The following is a 19,478-nucleotide window of genomic DNA, read 5'->3' as shown; positions in this document are numbered from 1 at the left end:
CCCGCCCCGTGGTTTGCTTTCGTTTCCCTGCTGTTCCAGAGGGACCCCCTCTCCACCTGCATCTCTGACCGCAATAAAACCCAGTCTCGGTCTAATTCACGGTTGCTCTCAAGGGTCCTCCTCATGTCTTCCCACTACGTTGTATCATAGGTGAAATACTTGATTCCTGTTTTAATGTGATGTCTGGAGTCCCAGCGTTATGGAAGGAGGTGAGGCTGGCTCATGATAACCCGCCTCTGTCTTTTAAGGTGGGTTCAAATGAGCTGAAAGTGACCAGAGGGAAGGGGAAATGTTTGACAACATACCACTTTAATGGAGATCCAAAGCACTGAAAAGGAACAACCAGAACTCAGCTTTGTCAGGAGAGGGGAGACTTGCCACAGGAGACATTTCCTGGGTCTCGTTACAGAACCACACACAGAACCACGTCCTGCATTCAGTCCTCCCGCGGACGTAAGCCGAAGTCTCTGGCAAGCTCTGGTTCCATCACGAGCTCACCTCGCCAGTAGGTGACGGACACTGTCAAATACACGAGGGAAGCGTCAAAGGTCAAGAGGACGCCGGGCAACAGAAAACGGTGTCAGGTGGCCTAGCATGCAGACCGCACGCCGACGGCTCTCCTCCTCCCCTCTATCACACCTCTGGGGCCCTGCTGCCTGGTACCTCTCTTTCAGGCCCTGCCCCTCAGGACGATCCTTTCCACATGCCTGTCCCTTGGCGGGTGGTGGCAATGTGTGTCCTGATCCCTGTGCTAAGCCGCGCGGCTTCTTGCCATGTTCTCAGTCTCCCAGGTCCGCCTGGCCCAGCTTAATCCTCCCTCCTTCTCTGCAGCTTAGTCCTGGTTTCTTCCTGCCGACGTCTCCAGGCAGCGATGACGGCTTCGTCGTCCATTTCTTTCTCTTCCTCTCCGTCCGTGCTTCTCCGATACTGGGACCGCCGCCCCGAAGCAAACCTCCCTTCTTCTCTGCTTTCCATCCTCTCTTTCTCTCCCTCCTCCTCGGACCTCATGAAGCTCTGGGTGAATTTCCTCTTGGCTCCGAATTCAGAAAAGTCTGAGTTGGACGACTCTTCCACGTCTTCCCAGTCCCTGGGCCTGGCCCAGTTCCGACGCCGTGGTTCCGGGGACTCTTCCCCTTCCGAGGGCTCAGGGGTCCGGCGGAAGAAGTAGGGCTCCGGGCTCTCCTCCCGGGAGCTCGAGGTCTCGCTGAACATCGCCCGGGAGAATCTGTGCATCTCTCTGCCCTCCCGGGTGGAGGAGGAAGAGATCCGTGAGGTGCTCCTTACGGAGTTGCCACTGGCCTCATGGTAGGAGGACGTGTCCTGTTCCTCCGACTGCGATTTGGAGAACTTGTAGCTGGAGGACTTGGACGCCGTCTCCCGGAGCAGGGAAGATCTGGTGTACCTCCCCCTGGAGCTTCCAGACCAGTCGCTCTGGGGAGGAGACTTTTCCTCTGTCCTGAGGCCACTGAGCCACTTAGCGATACTGCCGTCCGTGTCTTTGCCGACGCTGCTGGCGCTTCCACGGCGATCGGGGCCAGCCGGGGGGGAGGACGTGTCTGTCTCGGGTTTTTGGGAATTGCTGCGGGAAGAGTACCGGAAGCTCCCTATGGCACTGTCAGTGTCCTCGTCCCTGTCCCCCCCATCCTCCTCATCTTCCTTGACCTTCTTCTTCTTGAAGAGGGAGCTCCGTTTGTTGTCGGAGGCCAGCTTCTCTAGCTTGTACTCGGACATCTTCTCCCTCAGCCCCATTTGTATCTCCCTCTCCTTCCGGCCAAGCTCCTTCAGGTCGACGTCGTCAGCAAAGAGGCTGTAGACCGGCTTGCCGGTCCCCCTGACTTTGCTCCCAAGACCTTCGGCCCTGGAGCCCGGCGCCGTGCGGGAGGACAGCAGGGACTGCGAGTCGGGGCCGGGTCCCGGCTGGCCCCGGGGCAGCAGGCAGGCGCCCAGGGAGGAGCTGCTGTGTCCGCTGAGCAGGGACACCTGGTCATCCCCCAGGCAGCTGGCCTCCGGCGCCGCCTTCGCGCTCGCCACGGACGGCGGGCGGGACAACAGCAGCACCTCGTTTTGCTTCTGGGCGAGAGTTTCGCTGACCACGCTGGCAATCCAGTTCTGAATGCTGGCGATGGAAATGGCGTCTCCCGGCCCCACGGGCAGGTCAGGCGGTGCGGGGCCAGGGGCAGAGGCCGGGCATCCGCCTCCGTTGCTTCCAGCCTGAGAGGGGCGGGAGCCGTGGCTCCGGGTGCTGAACACCGATGCCGCGTCCTCCCCGGCACTGACCGGAGGGGCCGCGGACCAGAAGGCGGACAGGGGGATGCTCCTGCCCGCCGCCGAGCTGTCTGCCTCCCAGCTTCCCAGGGACTGGCTCTCCTCCAACGTCTGCCTGCTCCTCTCCAGCAGCTCCAGCCTCCGCTGCCTCTTCTTGGCCGAGGCAGCGTCCTCGCCCTTGCTGAGCTCCACTACCTCCTCCCTGTTCTCGCCGCCCACCTTCTTCTGGTGTTTCAGCTTCCAGGCCTGGTAGGCCGTCAGGTTGACGTCGGAGAGACGCCTCTCGCCCCCTGCCTCCTCGGCCCCTGGCTCGGTGCTGCCGTCCCCGGCCCCCAGCTCTTTCTTGTGGAATCCGAACTGGATTCTCTTGATCTTCCACCTTTCCAGGGCGGTGAGCTTGTCCTTGTTCCTGCTGCAGAAGTTGGAGAACGAGCTGGCCTCGGAGGACACGCTCTCCTCGTCGTCCTCTCGCACCCTGCCCCCCGCCTCGGAGCCCGCGTCCGCCGCCTCCCGCTGGCTCCTGGAGTGATACTCCCGGGAGGCTTCCCTCTCGATCTCCAGCAGCCTCTGGTTCCACACGTCCCAGGTGCTCTCGGTGGACACGGAGTCCGAGCGGCGCCTGCCCCCTCGCTTCTGGCCGCTCGTCTCCAGCTGCTGCTCCAGGACCCGAACGTCGCGACTGCGGACACTCGCCGAAGTGCTGCTCTCGCTCAGGGTGTGCCTGCGCCGCCTCGTCACGAAGCCCTCGGCGTCGCCCGCCTCCACCTCTGCCTCCTCTCTACCCCACCTCTGATGCCCCTCCGCCTGGTACCTCTCATTTCGGCTCTGCCACTCCCGGATCATCCTGTCCACGTCCTCGTCTTCGGGCTCCCCGCCATCCTGGCCGGAGGCTGAGCGCCTGCCGTGTCCCCCCGGGGGGGCCTTGGCTGTGGGGAGGCCCCGCGCCTTCCTCCACTCCTCATACAGCTTCTCCTCCTCGTCGTCGTCAATGAGGGTGAGGGGCTTGGAGGCCTGGCTGGCCTTCCCCAGGGAGGAGCCGCTGAGGTGGCTGGAGGTGTCGTCCTCCTCCTCCACCGTGAGGGCGCCCACCCTGGCCCTGCTGCCGCTCCCCGCGTCCTCGCCCTCCTCAGCCTCATCCGTCCCCCCTTCCTGGCCGGAGTCTTCTTCTTCTCTCTCCTCCATCAGCTTCTCATTGAGCTCCCGGAGCTGCTTCAGGAAGCCGTCGTTGGGGTAGATGGCCCGCTTCTGACGCACAGTCATCAGGGCCTCCAGGATGGCCTTGTTGTGGAAGATCATCAGGTAGGCCACCACCAGCACTGCTGACCGGCTGATGCCCATCTCGCTACTGACCAGGACTTTCCCTGAAAGAAACCACAAGAGATACTAATGTAACCACAGTGGCTTCCTTATAGGTTTTTGTTGTTGTTTTTTTTTAAAGCACTGTTAAAAAGAACTGTTTAGATGTGCTGGATTTAATATATTTGCTTGCCCCCGGCATTCATCTGCGCTCAAGTCCCGTGAGGGATAAGCATCACTGCTCCAGATCACAGACGTCTGAGAGGGCAGGGAGGCCGCCTGCACTCGTGTAAGCGTTTTCTGCCCTGTCCGAACCCGGGCAGAGAGAAGGAGGGAAAGGGAACTAACCAGCATCCCCGCTTTTGAAACACTAGCGTGCACGACTACTTTCTTCTTGCCAAGCTGAGCATCGGAGGGAGGAGAAATAAAAGAGTTGGGGTGGGGGGGGGGGGCGCCTGGGTGGCTCCGTCAGTGAAGCGTCTGACTCTTGATTTCGGCTCAGGTCATGATCTCACGGTTTATGGGATCGGCGCCCGTGTTGGGCTCTGTGCGGATGGCGAGGAAGCAGCTGGGGATTCTCTCTCTCCCTCTCTCTGTGCCCCTCCCCCTGTGCATGCTCTCGCATGCGCTCTCTGTCTCTCAAAATAAATAAATAACATTAAAAAAAAGGGTAGGGGAAGTGGGGAGAAAGTAGAAAAGAAGTGCAGCTAAGGTGAAGAATCACAGACACACGGAGTCTCAGCGTGGGAAAGCACCACAGACATAACAGACACTTGAGAATTCCCTTTACAGAATCCCTGAGGCTGGGTCATTCATCATCCAGTGGAGACTGGATCCTTCTGTGACAGGGAGCTCAGTATCCTGCATACACACACACATACACACACACACACACACACACACACACACCCTTCATTCCATATGTAGATCAATCTACTCTTTTGAAAGTTCTTTCACATGTTAGGGCAAAGTATACCTTTCTGTAATGGGCATCCGGGCATCCAGGTCAATAACGAACACATCTATATGAACAGGGGCTTTTATACAAAAACTACTTAAGAAGATCACTATCATATTCTCCATTAATTTTTTTCTTTTCCTGGCGATTCTAGGTTTTTCAGTCATTATTCAGACACCTTTTCATGTCCCATTACTATACTAGCCAACCTTGCAAATCAAACTTTATCAGTTTTTTTCTTAAGAGTCTGTGTCAGGATGGAGCAGATAGGGACGCCTGGGTGGCTCAGTCGGTTAAGAGTCCGACTTCGGCTCAGGTCATGATCTCCCAGTTCGTGGGTTCGAGCCCCGCATCGGGCTCTGTGTTGACAGCTCCGAGCCTGGAGCCTGCTTCGGATTCTGTGTCTCCCTTTCTCTGCCCCTCTTCTACTCATGCTCTATTTCTCTCTCTCTCTCTCTCTCTCTCTCTCAAAAATAAACATTAAAAAAAGAAAAAAGGACGTAGCAGATGTATTTCAGGTTTGGACTGGCCCACACAGAGCCGAGTGGGCCTCTCTCCACTCTCATTCTGGGCATCGAGCCTTCACGGATGCCATTTAAGCTTGCAGTGTGCATGGCTATGTCCCCAAATGAACTCAGATTATCTTTTATATCAACTGAAACCTGTAAAGCTTTTTTTTTTTTTATTTTTTTTTCAACGTTTATTTATTTTTGGGACAGAGAGAGACAGAGCATGAACGGGGGAGGGGCAGAGAGAGAGGGAGACACAGAATCGGAAACAGGCTCCAGGCTCTGAGCCATCAGCCCAGAGCCCGACGCGGGGCTCGACGCGGGGCTCGAACTCCCGGACCGCGAGATCGTGACCTGGCTGAAGTCGGACGCTTAACCGACTGCGCCACCCAGGCGCCCCTGTAAAGCTTTTTTTAAAAAACTTTTTTTTGTAGCATTCTTAAAGCATAAGGCTAACTTTACAAATTCCTATTCGTGTATTTGGTAGATATAACCGGTTCTTATAAGCTAACCAAAACTTGTACCAAGTCTTGACCCTAGCATTCAACAGATCAATTATCCCCTAGCCTCGCTTTCTGCTTTGTATCCTTCATAAACGTGACAAACACGCCTTCTGTGCCTTTATCTAATGTTTACAGTGCAGCCTGGAGCCACTGGAGACTTCCTTCCAGGCTGTCATCAATCTATTTGCCAACAGCCTTTGGGGATGTTTGTCTAGTCGGTGAAGAGTACTAGCTAACGATATAGGATGGGCGGGGGGATGACTAATGTACGTCTTTGCATCAGTTAAGACCATATCTGTCACACAGGAGGTGGGAGACCAAGGCAAGACGAAAAGGGACCTGAGGCCCAGTGATGCTGAAAGGCATTATTGCCAAAGGCCAGCAGTCACTAGAGGGAGGCAAGTGGGCAGAATCAGAGCTGCTAAAGGTGCATCTACAGATTCACTCTCTCATCTCCTCCCACCCCAGCCCCAGGCTCAGTTTCTCGCCAAGGACCTCCCTTTATTTTTTTTATTTTATTTAAGAAAAACTTTTAAGGGGCTCCTGGGTGGCGCAGTCGGTTGAGCATCCGACTTCGGCTCAGGTCATGGTCTCACGGCTTGTGAGTTCGAGCCCCACGTCGGGCTCTGTGCTGATAGCTCGGAGCCCGGAGCCTGCTTTGGATTCTGTGTCCCTCTCCTGCTCTGTTCCTCCCCCACTCACGCTCTGTCTCTCTTTCTCTCAAGAATTTTTAAAAATTTTTTTAACGTTTTGTTTGTTCTTGAGAGAGAGAGAGAGAAAGAGAGAGTGAGTGGGGTTGTGGTAGAGAGAGAGGGCGACACAGAATCCCAAGCTCAAACCCGCGAACCGTGAGATCATAACCTGAGCCGAAGCCGGACGCTTAACCCACTGAACCACCGAGGCGCCCCACCAACGACCTCTCTTTAACTGGCTGCCCAGGCCACCGTTTGCTACTGCCGGCACCAAAGTCCTCCTTCCTTCCTTTGAAGGAGTTACCAGGCCAGCTGACATCAGGACGCTTCAGGCACGACCAGCCAGGCTTCCTCATAGAGACATCAAATGCCTCTTAGACTCAGTCTGGCAGAGACAAAGTTGGGTGGGCCATGCTTTTCCATGCTGTGGAATGTGTGCCTGGCACCCTGGGATGCCTCCGTGGAGCCTCAGCGGCAGCCTCCGGAAGAAGGGAGAGCCTAAGTGGGTCAGACCCTGGGTGACAGGATTGTCCATTTTCTGTTAGGTTCAAGGTCACACTAGCTAGCACTGTATAGACTGTGCCCTACACAACTCCGGGGGGCGCCTTTCGTGTTGAAGTCAAAGTAGATTTGTTAGGTTATGATGAAAACTTTCCAGCTGTAAGACAGCTGGAGGAAGGTGGTCTTTTTCTACTTTGCAGCCTCCATTTTGATCAGCAGCAGGGCCGCTGCGGGAGGGAGGTTGCATCACGACGTGCTCTCTCTGTTGTAAAAGTTTGAAGGGTGCAGAGAGCACTGGGCTTGAGTGAGTTCTCTCTCCGTTCTCAGTATGCCTTCACACGGCAGGCTGGTGTGCTGTATTCTTCCGATTCGTCATTCTCGTTCGCCTCAGAACTTTCCCTCTCTCCATACCTGAGAAGACCAAGAAGGACTTGCCCAGAAACCACCTTTGCCACCATGGATAGAATTCAGGGCAGACAAAGGACCGGAGTCTGCCAGGCAAATTTTCTCTCTCCGGGCACTTCGGAAAAAAAGTCGCTAAACCTTCCGTGGGTCTCAATTTCCCATGTGGAAAATGTAAGTAACATCCTCTGGCTGCGGGCACGGTGATTGTTACATGGAGCACCCAGCCCAGTGTTAGCTTTCTTCCTTAAGAGCTGTCTCCCAAGCACCTTGGAGGCAATCACAGAAACTAAGGCTCAGCGGCGACTTCTAGGGATGGTGACCACCGTCAGGGCCCTGACGGGAGGAGGAACCACCCCAGAGGCAACCCCAGTAAGGATAAGGTCCTTTCCCTGTCCGGCAGGGGTGCGGGCGGGGAGGGGGAAGGGACGCGGCGGGCTGAATGCAATCGCAGGGGGGCAGGTGTGCCGGCGGGGGCCCCTGCTGGTGACGGGGCTCCCCCGGGTGTCCCCAGCGCCTGGGCCAGGCACCCTGCGCACCGCTCGGGCCACAGGGCGGCCCACAGCGCCGCCGCCCTCCTCGAAGCCCCGACGACACCCGGCTGGCGCAGCTCCGGTCCGCCCAGGCCCCCCCTCTACGCGCCCGGCAGCTTGTCCCGCCGTCTGGCTCTCGCTGTCGCCCCACTTCTGGGGCTGCGCGTCTGCTCCGCTGATAGTCACCGGCCCTAGGGGCTGCCCCAGGCCCGCCCGCCCGAGGCCGCGTCTGCGCGATCTCCACTGCGCCGCCCGCTGGAGTCGCCAGGGCGCTGCGCGCGACAAGCAGCCCAAGAAATCCTCTCCCCGCTGGCATTGGAGACACGCTCAGATCACATTGGTCAGAAGGAATACATTTTTAAAAAGAAGTTGTTGTTTTTAAAGCATTGGAAAAAAAAAGGAGAAAACCGTTTCATATATATACATACGTATGTAATATATATATGTAAAATTTATAAATTTCACTTTTTTAACGTTTATTTACTTTTGAGAGACAGAGCGTGAGCCGGGGAGGAGCAGAGAGAGAAGGAGACACAGAATCCGAAGCAGGCTCCGGGCTCTGAGCCGTCAGCCCAGAGGCGATGGTGGGGCTCGAACTCATGAACCGGGAGCTCGTGACCTGAGCAGAAGTCAGAGCTTAACCGACTGGGCCGGCCAGGTGCCCTCATAAATTTCACTTTAATAAAAACCTATACATATATAAAAGCATTATATGTATAGATATGTATTTATAAATATACAGATATGCATACACATATTTGCAGCTCTTACGTGCGTTTTAAAATTTTACTCCTCACAGCAATTTTAGGACGATTAGGTCTCTTTGTCTCTGTGCTAAACACAAGGGAAACTGAGGCTCTGCTGGAGAACGGAACCGCCCGAGGTCCCATAGAATAGAGAGCGTAGCAAAGCCTGGCCTCAAGCCCAGGTTTGTGACACTCCCAGCCGCCCCCGCGGCATGGGCTGTGGCCCGTCCGCACCGAAGGGTCCTATCCACTCTGCCGGCTCCCACCGCTGTGGTCTCCCAAGCCCAGAGAGTGAGGTTTCTAAAACGCAGATCAGATCAAGGTGCTTTTCCACTCCCTCACCTTGGCGGTCAGCTGCCTGCGTGTCGGGGCCCCTGCCACTCGGCCACTCTGACCCTTCCCCGCCACGCCGATCCGCTCTAGCCTGTGATCCTGAACGCGCCACGCTCACCCCACTTTTGGAGCTTTGTGCTAGCACTTTCCCCTGGCCGGGAATGCTCTTCTTCCGACTTCTCCGTGGGCAGCTCCTTGTCACTCATTGTAAAGTGGCCCCTTCTCAGAGAGGACCTCTCAACCAGCCTCCCCAAGGAGCTGGCCGGTCACTCCAACACACGGCCCTACTTAGTCTCTCTGCCTCACGCTTGTCACGGACATTTTTCTTTGTAATCTTCTCTGCCATCACCACTGTGTGAGATTCAAAGGCCAGGACCCTTGTCTGCATCTTCCACCACCCCACCTACGACAGCGGCCGGCACCCGTTAGGCCCTCAGTCATTACCGATAAGGTGCATGATCATCCTTTCCTTTCCCCTCTTCTTAGAATGAGACAAAAATCTTAAGACAGATCGCCTCCAGACACGACAGATAACCCAGAGGTTTCCATGATCTCTCCTGGTTGCTTCTCCCCCTTGCAGAATTAATTCGAGCAGCCTGGAGCAGGCAGGCAGACTCCCCCCTCCCCCCTCACCTCTATAGGTCAGCAGGGCTTCATCGATGAACTCGGCAGCCTTCCGGAAATGCTGGGAGATGTCCACTTCGGGAAAGTCGTCCACCTCCACACCCAGGTACTGAATCTCCAGGCCAGTGTAGAATTCGGGCCCAGTGTAGACGCCGGTGCCATGAGCGGCATTGAGGATGTGAGTAATTCCCAGCCTCTTCAGCCTCGCCTTGTTCACAGCTACACTCCTGGGGGGAAAGAGGCAGAGACGATGTTTGCCAGAGTCAGAGCTAGAAAGGAAAGGTGCACCGCCACTGAGACCCGCAGCCTGCTTCGGCTGGCTCGGGAAGGCCATGGCTCGGTGAGTGCCTTCTGTGCTGCCAGATGTGTCCCGGGGTCACTGCAAATACAGTCATAAGCGGGGGCCAGAGAGAGAGAAGGCACAGGGAGCCGGGCAGGGGAGGGCAGGATGAAGGGAACAAGACTGATGTGTAAGGAAATCTTTGGTCCACAGATCTCTGGTTTAAAAACCCTCTGCCTTGGGAATGGACATTCATCAAGACACAAAAGTGGCAGGGGAGCCTGGCTGGCTCAGTCGGAGGGGTGGGCAACTCTTGATCTCCGGGTCGTGGGTTCGAGCCCCATGTGGGGTGTAGAGATGACTTAAATAAATAAAACTTAAAAAAAAAAAGACACAAAAGTGGCAGACAAAAGTAGTAATCAAACCCGGTGTGCTTCACTTTTTCAAAGTCCTTTCACCTGCATCATCTTATTGTATCCCTAGTACTAAACTTAAGAGGTAGACAGGGCAACTATTTTTATGCCCATTCGAAGATTCGGAAAATGAATCTGACAGCTTTTTTGACTTCCCAAGACTGAAAGGAAAAAGGACCAAACAAGGGCAGGTGTTTCTGGTTTCTACAATGAATCAGTGAAGACAATTTCTACAATGAATCAGTGAAGACAGGGTTGCCAGAGAAGGAGCAGAAGCCTGGGGCTATCTGGAGGTGTCTGGGTCCCTGGTGAGCATGATGTGAAAGTTTCTGGGTCTGCAGAGCTAGCTGGAGATCACTCAGGACTTGGTGTCCAGCTCTGAGAATCAGGTTCTAGGCGACAGACTACTTCCGGGGCAGTACTCAAGACCCACAGTCCAAACTTCCCTACTGCCTGCCACGGAGGCCCCAAATTGCCTCCTTTGCTTCTGTGTATCTGAGTATTTACACTGGGAGAATTAGTTTCACAAACTAGCCTGTTGGTGCCAATTACGCACTGGCAAGAAGATCCTGAAGGAACTGCTTTGGGTTTTGTTTGGGAAACCACTCATAAACTTAAAAAAATAACATTTTTTTCTGATTATAAAAACAAGTGGTGTTTCCTTAGGAAATCCGTCCGGTTCAAAAGAAACCTAAAGAAGATAAACATCAGTTGTAGAACCATCGCCTAGATGGTTACGCTTTTATCTCGTTTGTTTTGAATTTGTTACTTATGCAAAAGCGCATACACATACACACCTATGTATTGCTCAGGTAGCATCACACTGTATATATAATTTGTAATTTAGCATCATACTATATATATACATATATATCATACTATACATATATCATACTATATACATATCATACTACATATATATCATACTACATACATATCATACTATATATATCATACTATATATCATACTATATATGTATCATACTATATATGTATCATACTACATATATATCATATTATATATATCATACTATATATATAATATATATAGCATACTATATATATATCATACTATATATGTATCATACTATATATATCATACTATACACATACTATATATATATATATCATACTATATATATCATACTACATACATATCATACTACATACATATACTATATATATCATACTATATATGTATCATACTATATATGTATCTTACTATATATGTATCATACTATATATGTATCATATTATATATATCATACTATATATATATCATACTATATATGTATCATACTATATATATCATACTATACACGTACTATATATATATATCATACTACATACATATCATACTACATACATATCATACTATATATATCATACTATATATGTATCATACTATATATGTATCATACTATATATGTATCTTACTATATATGTATCATACTATACATGTATCATACTATATATATCATACTATACATGTATCATACTATACATATCATACTATATATATCGTACTATATATATCATACTATATATGTATCATACTATATATATCATACTATATATGTATCATACTATATATGTATCATACTATATATATATCATACTATATATATCATACTATATATATCATACTATATATATCATACTATATATGTATCATACTATATGTATCATACTATATATATCATATTACATATATCATATTATATATATCATACTATATATACTATATCTATCATACTATATATATATCATACTATATATGTATCATACTATATATGTATCATACTATATACGTATCATACTATATACGTATCATACTATATATATATCATACTATATATATCATACTATATATATTATACTATGTATATATCATACTATGATATATATATGATATATATATATATATCATACATATATGTAATTTGTAACCTCTTTGTCCTCTTGTGAAATGTTTCGGTGGTTGGCAATACATACAAAAATCAGTATCATCACTGGCTCCAAATGTCCCATCAGGCAACATCAACTTGCTGATGGAGTTATTGGGGCCTTTGCCAAACGTGGGGGAGTTTCATCACTCTCGGGCACTGTCCAGAAGGGTAGGACAAAGGGTCGTGACCTCCCCGCAGTCAGACTCACTTCTCTGCTATGAAGATATTGGGCCAGACCTCATCCACCTCATTCCAGGGGGTCTCCTGGCGGTCTTGGACCAAGGCCCGCTGCAAATCCAGGATGCAGGGGGTGTTGTATAGGCTGCTGTCGTCCATCTTCTCCCTAACACGGTTGTACAGGTCCTCCACCAGCAGGTGCTCGGCCGACTCCAGCATGCCTGGACACTCTGCCTCGGCTCTGATCCCCCGTGGCTTGAATTCTAGAAGGGACAGGCAGCATTCTCGTCAAAGAGTCAAGAGCACCATGACGCTCCCTGTTCCTCAGGAGAATCCACTCTTGACCAATCTGCTGCCAGGACTCTGGACATGAGCTCAAATGCCAGGAAGGACTTAATGAAGGCCCGGGGTGGGGAGGGGACCTGCACTGGCCTGGACACTTGTGGTCAGGGCCAGCGGCAGCAGAGGTAGATTGGTATAGGTGAAGGGACACTGGTTTTCTTTACTCCTTCCTGTATTTTTCTCAAGCTGGCTGACAACTTCTTAGACCAAGGTCCTTAAGTACCTGGTATATGTCTGATTCACACTTACAGTTCCCATGGTGCGCCATACAGGGTGGAATCATTTACCAAACGAATAAATGACACTCTTTCATAACGTAAGTCACTTTATTAGTTTGACTCCTCTACATACGTAAGGCAAATAATCTTGGGAAAAGTAAAACTTTAGCCTTCACGTGCGATCACTTTCCCATACACGTTTAATTAATTTATTTCACGCGTTGTCTGCTTCTTCCCACTGGCGTCCGAGCGCCCGTGAGTCTCAGCCTCCCAGCTTTCCAACAGGTGGCAAAGGTTTTGCCAGGAACTCCAATGCCAGTCCCAAAACAGCGCTCAGGGCCTTTCTGCCAACAGCTCAGAAAAACTCAGATTCTAGAGGAGTTCAAAATCCATTCACCCACCTCTCGAGCGCGCCTCTCTCTCCTGCTCCTAATATTTCTGTTCTCAATTGATCAAATCTGGGGGGAGAGTCAGACATTTCTTTCTCTGAGAAAGTCTACAAGAATAGTGGGGGGGGGGGGGGGGACGAATCCTTTCCTGCCACTTAGGAGCCAAAAATCCTGACTAGAGATGGAAGAAAAGAAAGGCGTGTCGCCTGTGTTGGCCATCGCTTTCCCTGATGGGTGAAAGCCACGTGTGGCTTTCATGTGAGAGCACAGCCACGTGTGGCACATAGACGAGGCCCAGCCCCTCACGGGAAAAACAGTACAACGGGCTTGCTGCTCAGGGTCTGCGGGTCCTGGGAGTTCTGGGTTCTAGCACTCCCTTTCCCTAAAGCCCTTCTCTCTCTCTCTCTCTCTCTCTCTCTTCCCTTTCCCACACCACCCGATGGGCCCCCATATCCCTGCGTCAGATCTCAGCTCTAAATGCTCTCTGATCTCCGTTTCAAAAGCAGAAAGAAGAAAACCCGTGCAACCCCAGAGCTTTATTTTGTTTAAAAATAGATGAATCATTCCTATTTTCTCTACCGCTCAGTCTCCCCTGGCTCTCCTGGGATCTTACTTAGCAAATGTAAAAAGCCCCTCTCCCTTCCTCCCCTAACTGAGATGGCTCTCCTTTACTACATGTAAAAAATAAAACTCGCCGATGCTTCATGAAAAATATACATACAGCATTGTCTGCCTCAGCTATTTATATAGCAGGTCGCTGTCTTGATATTTCCCTTTCCAGTGGAACACATGTCCCAGTCCCTCATGCCTGCTGGTGGCCCCTGCTTACAGTAGGTCTCTGGTCCACCCCTCAGCCTGTTTCAACTCCACCCCCCTCGCCCTGCATTCATTTCTCCCATTTATTTCTGCAATCTAAGGTTTCTTCAGAAGAACGCATATGCAGACTTTCATGAGAATGAAGGACTCTTCAACAATCATTTTTATCCCTCTGATCACTGGTGAGCAGGGCGATGGCTTGGAATATGACTTGATACGTTTTTCCTTTCTCTGTCATATACTGTTTCTTCCCCTACTACGCTTCCGCCACTAAGACCGAGGAAACGTAAGCTTAATGCCCCAGACAAGAGGAGAGTAGCTAAACCCTAGAATCGAAGAAAGGCTTTCGATTTCCACCTACGTGTTCAATGTCCCGTAGACGTGTCTATAGCATTCTATAGGCTTGACAGTGACGTTTTCAAGAGGGGAAATGGTTTTCTCACAACTCCTAAAGCTGGATTTTCGCTTGGCAAGAACTCAGGCATGGAGGGGGGCGGGTCCAGAGAGTGAAACACAGAGCAGGGATGATGCAGGCTGGAAGGTGAGGGAAGTTCCCAAACACACAGGAGGAAACAAAAAACAAAACTTCCGGACTGAGGGTGGTCCCTGTGGCAATTTAGAGAGATCTGGACACCGGGTGAAGCTACTTTGGTCTGCCTGGAGCAAGGGAACAGAGACCCCAGATAGGGTGGTGAATTAGAAAAAACTTGAGAGTTCCTTAAAAAGATGGGGCCTCCCACGGTGCCCAGATTGCAAGCAGAGGCAAATGGAATTTCTGGCTCCTCGCGAGGTGAACAGGAGATCTAGGCGTCCTCAGGGACCCTGTGGGGACCCAAAGAGCCCAGAACTGACAAAGACCCGGGATTATATATACAAGCAGCATGCATGGTTCTCACGACCAATGGCCGGGGACGGGATTGTGGCCACCATCAAGTGGATGTCGGATTAAGCCCAAAGCCCAGCAGGGCCCTGTGTCGTTAGCGACATCCCCCCAGCAGTGACAGAGACACCCAGGACAAAGGAAGAAGAAAAGAAATTTGCTCAAAATTGATTAGAGGGGCGCCTGGGTGGCTCAGTCGGTTGAGCGTCCGACTTTGGCTCGGGTCATGATCTCGAGGTTTGTGGGTTTGAGCCCCGCGTCAGGCTCTGTGCTGACGGCTCGGAGCCCAGAGCCTGTTTCGGATTCCGTGTCTTCCTCTCTCTCTGACCTCCCCTGCTCGTGCTGTCTCTCAAAAATAAATAAGCGTTAAAAACATTGTTTTTAAATTGATTAGGAAAAAAAAAATCCATCCAGTCAGGATGAGTATGTTTTCTGCTGGGTGCATATTAACATTTCTCCCCTCCTCACCTTTCCCTACCTCCTCCTTATTTATATTTCAGATTGAAAACCATTTCCAGGCACTAGTGGAAATGCAGATCTAAATCTGGATATCCCTTTGAACAGAACTTTCTGGGTGCTTCTGGTCATTTCTTGGGCTTTCGGGTCTGTGCCTCTAGCATAAGCCACCAGAGAGCTGGCCATTCAACCTGATACGTAAGAATTTCCACCTCCGTCTCATGAAGGTAGATAGTGACTTGTGTCGGCAGAAATGCCTCCTCGGATCTGTTCCTCTTAATGTGACGGGCAGCACCTGGGAAGCACACGGACATCTTCCACGGGGCCCCTTCCGAGGGTCCCCAGAGGAGTCGCGGACTCTCCCTGCTCCCAACCGCCTTCCGATGGCATTACCTTCACCGATGATCTGTTTAGCTGCAACAGCCGAAGACAGGTGAATGGGTTCCATGAAAATGCTTTCTGTTTCTGCATCTGAGACCATGGAGTACCTGAGGGAAGAGGACATCTGTGTGAGAAGGTTCTGGGCGGCATCTGAACGGGAGCCGCTCTGACTAGACAAGACCCCTGGGTCTGACTTCAGGCATAGTACAAAGCAACGAGAGATGAAGGGAATGCCGTCCTCAGGGTAGGGAGCCCGAGAATGCAGAACACCGTGACGCTGTCGCCACCTGTGTTCAGACCGGAGCTGGCACCTGCGTGAGCTGGTGTTTACCGATGAGGTAGTCCAGGCTGTGGACCGAATAGTGTCTGTGGTTGGGGAGAATTTACCCTGATGCGGCCTCACCTTCTATACTGGGTTCCCATCCCTGGCTGTAGTGCTGTTCATTTTTTTCCCTCTCGCCCCCGTTCCCCTGTTGTCAATACCATAGCATGTCCCTAACCAAGGTGCTGCTGGACTGGCGGGCTGGGTAGACGGCCACCGTTCCCTCCATGCCCCACATCTTTCCCCTGTTTGAAAGAGAGCGGGCTCACAATAAAGGGCTGGCATGGGGAAATCCGAAGGTGTGCTCAAATGCACAGTCCTGATTCTCAATATAAGCAATCAAGGTTCAGCCTGAGACCAGGGATGCAATAAAGTTACTTAGGGAAATGTCAAGGCAATTAATTCAGCAGAGATGTCAAAAAGGATCTGAGGAACGCGACGAATTACGGGCAGAAACAAGGGTAGGATGCAGTATGGGGGTGGGTGCCCTCCCCCTTAGTGGGGGGGGGGGGTTCTTCTCTTTCCCAGGTGTTGGGTGAGCTTTGGGTCTTTTTTTTTCTTAGTCTTTCCTTTAGGTCCAGAGAGGTTAAAGAGCAAGTGGGAGTATTTAATTTATACCATGTTTTTTCCCCATCCCCCCAATTCCCTTATGCTGCCCCTTTATTTTCAGCCCCTCCCTGAACCTCATCCCCTGTAAAATCGATGATCTGTTTTCTGTCCCTACGGTGTGGCTTTTTCCCAGAATGTTATGTAAGTTGAATCATATCATAGTCTTTTGTATCTGCCTCATTGCACTTCGTACACGGCATCTATGAGTAATCTATTCTATTGCAATCATCAATAATTTGTTCCTTCTTACTGCCGGGTAATGTTCCATTTTCAGGCACCCCAGGCTACTGTTTCCATTGCCTCCAGTCACAACTGGGTATTCCAGAGGGAAAAAATGATACTCATATTGCTGGTTTGGTTGTACTTTGAATTCTATCTTCCTCAATCTGCCTGCTGCTATTTACTTTCCAGAGTCCTTGAACCGTTGCTGTACCCTTCTGTTCGGGTTTTATAAAGGCAAGCCATGGGACCGTGGCGGGTGTGTTTGCCGACTTGTCCAGAATTGGGACCTCTGTTCTACTGTCTTTTTGCTTTTACAAAGTCTGAAGTCAGTGTGTTTCCTGATCCTTGTAAATTGACTTATTTTATCTTTATGGAAACTGATAGGATCTTTTTTTTTTTTTTTTTTTTTTTTTTTTTTTTTTTTGGTTTTCAGTATTTAGAAACTTCCCAGGGATGCTCCTTGGTCTATTTTCATTCGTTGTGTTGCGAATGGATACCATTTTGGGGCTCCCTTTATGAGTTTCATCCTGGCGAAACTCCCACGCAGCAGGTATTATCATTTCCGTTTATTTTAAATAAGGAAACTGGGGCCCAGATAGGCTAATGAAATTCCCCCACGGCAGCCAATAAGAGGCGGGGCTATGGTGCAAACATAGGGCCATCTTGTTCTGAGTTGCAAGGAGTCCAGTTGAACTGACCGGAGCTAACTCGAGTGAAGATAAGTGTAGCTGAGTCGATTAGCAGGGCAATTTTCTCATAGAAATCCACATTACAGAGTCACCGCCTTGGAGAATGGTGTGCTCAGGGCTAGAAAGCCTACGGAGGAGGAAATCGCTTTGCCAAAAGAAAGGAGTAGCCTACGACTCTACCCAGGACGGGGCTAGACCTGCCCATGCAGCATAAGGGACAGCACAGTGGGCACTGTCGTTGGTAATTCCTGAGGGATTCCCATTCTTGCACCGAGTACTCCCCTGGCACTCCCAGCACTCCAGAAGATGCATTTTTAAGTAAGCGTGACTGGAGAGTGGGGGTGGATTGAAGGTGAGGTGTGTGGGATACGATCCTTGGATGAACTGGAGACGTCCCGTTGTTTGGTGAAGGTAGAAAAGAGTAGAACACCTGGTGGGGGCAGGTGTGAGGTCTGGGTCCTTTCTTTGGCCCCTGTAGCTCCAGACCAGTGAAGGTGATCAGACAGACAGATCACACTGAGTGAAGGGTGGGTGGACAGATGGATGAACAGACGGACGGATGGATGAATGGACGGAATTTGCCAGGTACTGGGCAAGGTGCCCGCATACAAGCTTGGGGAGCAAACCCAGTGGTCTCCAGGGCCTTCCATCTCTGGTCTCTTTCTCTTTTCCAGCCTCAGCTTGCACTGGTTTCCCTTGGGCTGACATCCTTTCGGGAGGCTAATCTTTTGGCCTCCCTTCCTCACCCAGTTTCCTCCTGCGATGGGACTTTGCAGAAGCCCATCTCCCTGTGGACATCGTGGGCCCAGGTTTCAGGGCAATCTCAGTTTTCAAATAGCAACACTTCATAAAACTAGGGTCAGAGCCTCAACTTGTATAAGAATGTGAGTCATGGGGCGCCTGAGTGGCGCAGTCGGTTAAGCGTCCGACTTCAGCCAGGTCACGATCTCGCGGTCCGTGAGTTCGAGCCCCGCGTCGGGCTCTGGGCTGATGGCTCAGAGCCTGAAGCCTGTTTCCGATTCTGTGTCTCCCTCTCTCTCTGCCCCTCCCCCGTTCATGCTCTGTCTCTCTCTGTCCCAAAAATAAAGAAAAAAAAAAAAGAAAAAAAAAAAAAGAAATGTGAGTCACATCCCCATAAATAAACAAACAATATTTACTAAGGGAGTTTTATTCTTTCGTTTGTAAGCAATATTAGTCATACTAGTATTAGTAAAATAACCATTTTGTTTATTAAGGGTCAGTATTACGTCAAACGAGGTGGGGGGGGGGGGAAATCACAGCAAAACCCTGACCAGGTAATGGCAGAGAACCCTTGTGTTGCTGCGGGATGAGAGGGGCTTTCTCCTGGCCCCGCACCTCTTTTCTCCCTCAGGGTGGTTTTCCCTGTGCTCTGCGCTCTGAAGAGGTTTTCTCACTCCTGTAATCGGTTTTCTAAACAATGGGCACAAACTGAAAAGGGACACAGGAGGAGCCCTCACCTGGCAGCTGTGTAGAAAGGCTGGCCAGGGACACCCGGCAGTGTCCCCAGGATCCCCGCCTGGAACTCTCTGCAAAGCCCATGATCACGCCGTTTTTCCCTAAACAACACAGATGCCAGGTCGTCGTGTGGATTTGGTTTCCCCGACAAATACAGGGAACTGAGCATCTGTCCTAAATGGACCCGAACTCTGAGGCTGTGGGTTTGATAGGGGAGAATTTGAAATTCAAATCTGAAAATGGAAATGGGTGAGAGGCATCCTCCCCTCTTGTGGGTGGTCAAGATCGAGAGGCAGCTAACGGGCCCGTGAGTCTGAGACTCTGGAAGACTCTACCCAGTACACTTTTCAGGAGTTGGCGGCTTTATGGTTGAGAAAGGAAGGGGGTAAAGAACAGATTCTTCCCCCAGCCCCGTGATGTGTCTGTTCTTGGCCGCTGAGGCAAGCAGGTGAACCACAGTAAACTGAGCTCAGCAGTATCTAGTGTTGAGGATAGGA

General features: G+C 50.8%; 1 protein-coding gene across 1 annotated transcript in view; it reads right to left on the bottom strand.

Annotated features, from left to right (window-relative positions):
• Positions 1-290: 290 nt before the first annotated feature.
• Positions 291-19,478, bottom strand: part of STYXL2 (serine/threonine/tyrosine interacting like 2) — a 31,192-nt gene continuing 12,004 nt past the window's right edge. The window contains exons 3-6 of the mRNA XM_043567680.1: positions 15,676-15,770; positions 12,213-12,444; positions 9,372-9,589; positions 291-3,626 (exon numbers count right to left, since the gene is read on the bottom strand). Coding sequence (XP_043423615.1) covers positions 808-3,626; positions 9,372-9,589; positions 12,213-12,444; positions 15,676-15,770 — 3,364 coding nt within the window. The 3' untranslated portion in view covers positions 291-807. The remainder of the gene's footprint in view (positions 3,627-9,371; positions 9,590-12,212; positions 12,445-15,675; positions 15,771-19,478) is intronic.

The sequence above is a fragment of the Prionailurus bengalensis genome, chromosome E4 (assembly GCF_016509475.1).
Source record: "Prionailurus bengalensis isolate Pbe53 chromosome E4, Fcat_Pben_1.1_paternal_pri, whole genome shotgun sequence".
Lineage (NCBI taxonomy): Eukaryota > Metazoa > Chordata > Mammalia > Carnivora > Felidae > Prionailurus > Prionailurus bengalensis.
Note: the sequence above shows the minus strand (reverse complement) of the source record. Positions and strands in the feature narration are given on the sequence as shown.